A 3,231-nucleotide genomic window follows, 5' to 3' on the forward strand; every position below is an offset into this window, starting at 1 on the left:
CCAAACATAAACACTTACATTAGAATACACTAAAAACAACCACATCAGAATTCAAAGGATCGGGGCACACCGATAACCAAATGGTTACAAAACAAATCAATGCATAGGCCACATAACAAACACACACGTTAAAGAAAATCTGATCATTCCTTCATTTATGAATGAAATGCAGAAACAAGTTAAAGTGGAATCCTCTACCTCAGAACTGCCAAGAACATCATATCCAATCCAAACATTACACACTACAAACAGAAAACTTGGCATGTTTGCAATGTTTCTATCTGAGGGACAGAAGTCACTCAGTCACGTTAATATCTTTACAGCTGGGCATTAACAGAGACATGCTTTTACAGGGAGGAACAGTATATGTAATCCAAGTTCAGTGAAGGCAGAATCCACCCTCTGTACCACACAGAACAATGCACAGTAGCTAAAAGCACAGAATTCTAACAAGGAGAAGAATAGTCCAGCCTAACAGACCACAATTTCTATGATAAACCTGTGACAAGCCTACATTTTTCTAACGCTGCTAGTTATCTGTCTTATTTGCAACTTATTTGCAAAACATGATGACATAACTGTGTCTTATGGTAGCAAGTCCAGTGTGCAACAACTGGCAATAACCCATTTGAGGACACACACAAAAAGGACGTGGCATTTAACACTTCCATTACAGAAAACCTCCAGGGTCTTAGATTGTACCGTCCCACAGAGGTATGCTTTTAAACGCTCTGCACATGGTCTTCAGGTTAATGTGTAGCCAAGCACCAGAACAGGATACAACAATATTAGATGTTAACATATGTATGAGATGCTCCCCAGCAATGTGCAGGAGTTGTAACTGCCCCAGCAGGTCAGCCTGGGGGACAGTTTACATTTCAATCAATGTTCTCATGTGATGTCTACTACATCCAAAGTCACTGAAGCTGAAAAACTACGATTCCAAAGAATGTGAACTGTGTCCCTGAAGGCTAATCTCCTAACTGCATCTCTGTGCTTCTGTTTAAAAACAATGTAACCCAACAGCACTTGTGCACTGAGCATCTAAAAGTGTTTTAAACAAATCTTATTTTACAAATTTTACTGGAAGTCTGTGATGGACACCAGAAATCTGGCAGAAGGTAAATATAGTTCTGTGTGGGTGGGAGTGCTACCAAGAGACAGACACTGGCTGATGGGCAAGATAGAGACACAGCAGAGCTTTAACACACTGAGAAAAAACAGCCAATTAATCAATTAGAAAAAAGACAGAAAATTATTCAGCCCCTATTTTGATAATCGCTCATCAAGCAAAGCTGATCTTTCCAATTTCTTGCGAATTTTACTCAAAAGCTTAAGTGCTGTTTGTATTAAACCTGCTTCATCCTGTTTTATAAAAAAAACAAACAAACACAGGGATTAAAATATCTTCCTGTCTCATGATGGTAGTACTTCTGTTTTTATTTCAGGTGTTGCACTGAATAAGCATTTTGGGGCATTAACAAGAAATAAATATTGAGTTTTTCCCCATTTGCACCATGTGACGCTTCAGACAGCACAGCCACAGTACCACTGCTGACAGATGATGGGCCATCAAAGTACAAGGACCACAATGATGGGTGTAAAAATCAATTGACCACACACAAAAGGTGGTGAGGTAATGCTAGATATGAAAGAGACAGAAGTAGGTTTGTCACACTGCTACAACCACCAAGCAAGCTTTAACTGTGCTCCAATTAGCAATTGAATGATGGGTGATTGACTGAAGAGAGACTAATAAGCACAATAAAACACCTACTGGATGTCATCACTTATTATTAACCAGGGAACCGCCACCCAAACACCTCACGTCCCCGGATGTCTACCGTACTCTACCTTGGACGGTCCAGTCCCCTGGCAGAGACGTCCTGTCCTCCGACACTCTGGGTAGGACGTGAATGCTACCTGACAGGGTCTCAGATGCTTTTCTGGCCAAAGCGAAGATGGGCGCCTGCCATCGCCCGTCTCCTCCACCGCCACCACCTGCTCCCCCCCTCGGTGTGCTGCTAGTGTTAGCTTTATCCCCAGCTCCAGCTTTCTCTTCCTGAAGCCTCAAAATCCCAAACACCTGAGCCTTCTCCTTGCTGCTGTCGCTTTCAGACAGAGCCAGGTCATGCTCGGCGGGCGATGCCATATTCACGTACCTCTAAAATGATTAGCTATAATTTAACTAGAGCTGCTCGGTGCAAAATTTGCCAGTTTCATGCGGTTTACTAGCCGTTAGCGAGCTAGCTTCGATGCACAATTCACCCAGTGACCATTATGACAATCGTCGCATAAAAACACCTGCGATGCCACCAACTAAAGCAATGACCGGTTTAGCTAGTGTAAAAAAATAAATAAATCAACGCTCGTTACTTTTACGGACTCCAAAATGTAGGCGTCGGTTTACATTGTGAACATTAGCGCTTGTGTCGAAGGCGCGAACAAACGCAGCTAGAAAAATGTGCCTTTTCTATAACTACAGCATTGTGATTTTTTTAGGTTTGTTTACAGCTAGCAAACCTGAACGATAGCTGGCTGCTGACAGCCCCGCTGCACCCTCCGGAGGGGCGGTGTCAAACGGCTCACAAGACACAAAAGGCAGCACTACGTCATGATTTCAAAGTTGTGGAGCTGCCGCCCCCTGCTGCTGGGAAAGAGAACTTCACGGCGGCCCGCAGGTGCACTACAAAATACTGTATCACTCAAGAGGAGTGGTAGAGGACGTAGGCTACTCAGAACCAGTGGTGGAAAATACATTTACTGCACATAAGTGCAAATTTGAGGTTTTTGTACTTTACTTGATTAGTTCCATTTTCTGTTACTTCATAATTTCCAAAGTCCTGATTACTTATACTGTAGAATGTAGGATGTTGAACCCACAGAGGAAAATGCTTCAAAACCAACATGAGTCAGAATTTAGTAAAATATAGAAACATAAAAGTGGAAAGAAACAAAAAAAAAAAACACAGAGACACCAGTAAAGAAGGACTGATCAAGGATTCAGTGAAGCAAGCATATTAAATAGAATTTAGGGCTTCAACTAATTATTATTTTGATAATCAGTTCATCTTCAGATTATACTCAATTAATCAAGTCTATGGAATGTAAGAAAATAACTTTGTGGAAAATGCATTCTTTAGGTTTTCACATTGCTCTTCTGGCCAACAGTCCAAAACACAAATATATTCAGTTAAATATAACAGAAAACTTACTAAATTTGACTTAAAT

At 41.3% G+C, this 3,231-nt stretch overlaps 1 protein-coding gene across 1 annotated transcript in view; it reads right to left on the bottom strand.

Annotated features, from left to right (window-relative positions):
* rufy2 (RUN and FYVE domain containing 2) overlaps positions 1 to 2,637 on the bottom strand; it is a 15,254-nt gene extending 12,617 nt beyond the window's left edge. The window contains exons 1-2 of the mRNA XM_020589838.1: positions 1,845 to 2,637; positions 199 to 205 (exon numbers count right to left, since the gene is read on the bottom strand). Of these exons, the coding sequence (XP_020445494.1) occupies positions 199 to 205; positions 1,845 to 2,152 (315 nt within the window). The 5' untranslated portion in view covers positions 2,153 to 2,637. The remainder of the gene's footprint in view (positions 1 to 198; positions 206 to 1,844) is intronic.
* Positions 2,638 to 3,231: the final 594 nt, after the last annotated feature.

The sequence above is a fragment of the Monopterus albus genome, unplaced genomic scaffold (genome assembly GCF_001952655.1).
Source record: "Monopterus albus unplaced genomic scaffold, M_albus_1.0 scaffold10.1, whole genome shotgun sequence".
NCBI classification, from domain to species: domain Eukaryota; kingdom Metazoa; phylum Chordata; class Actinopteri; order Synbranchiformes; family Synbranchidae; genus Monopterus; species Monopterus albus.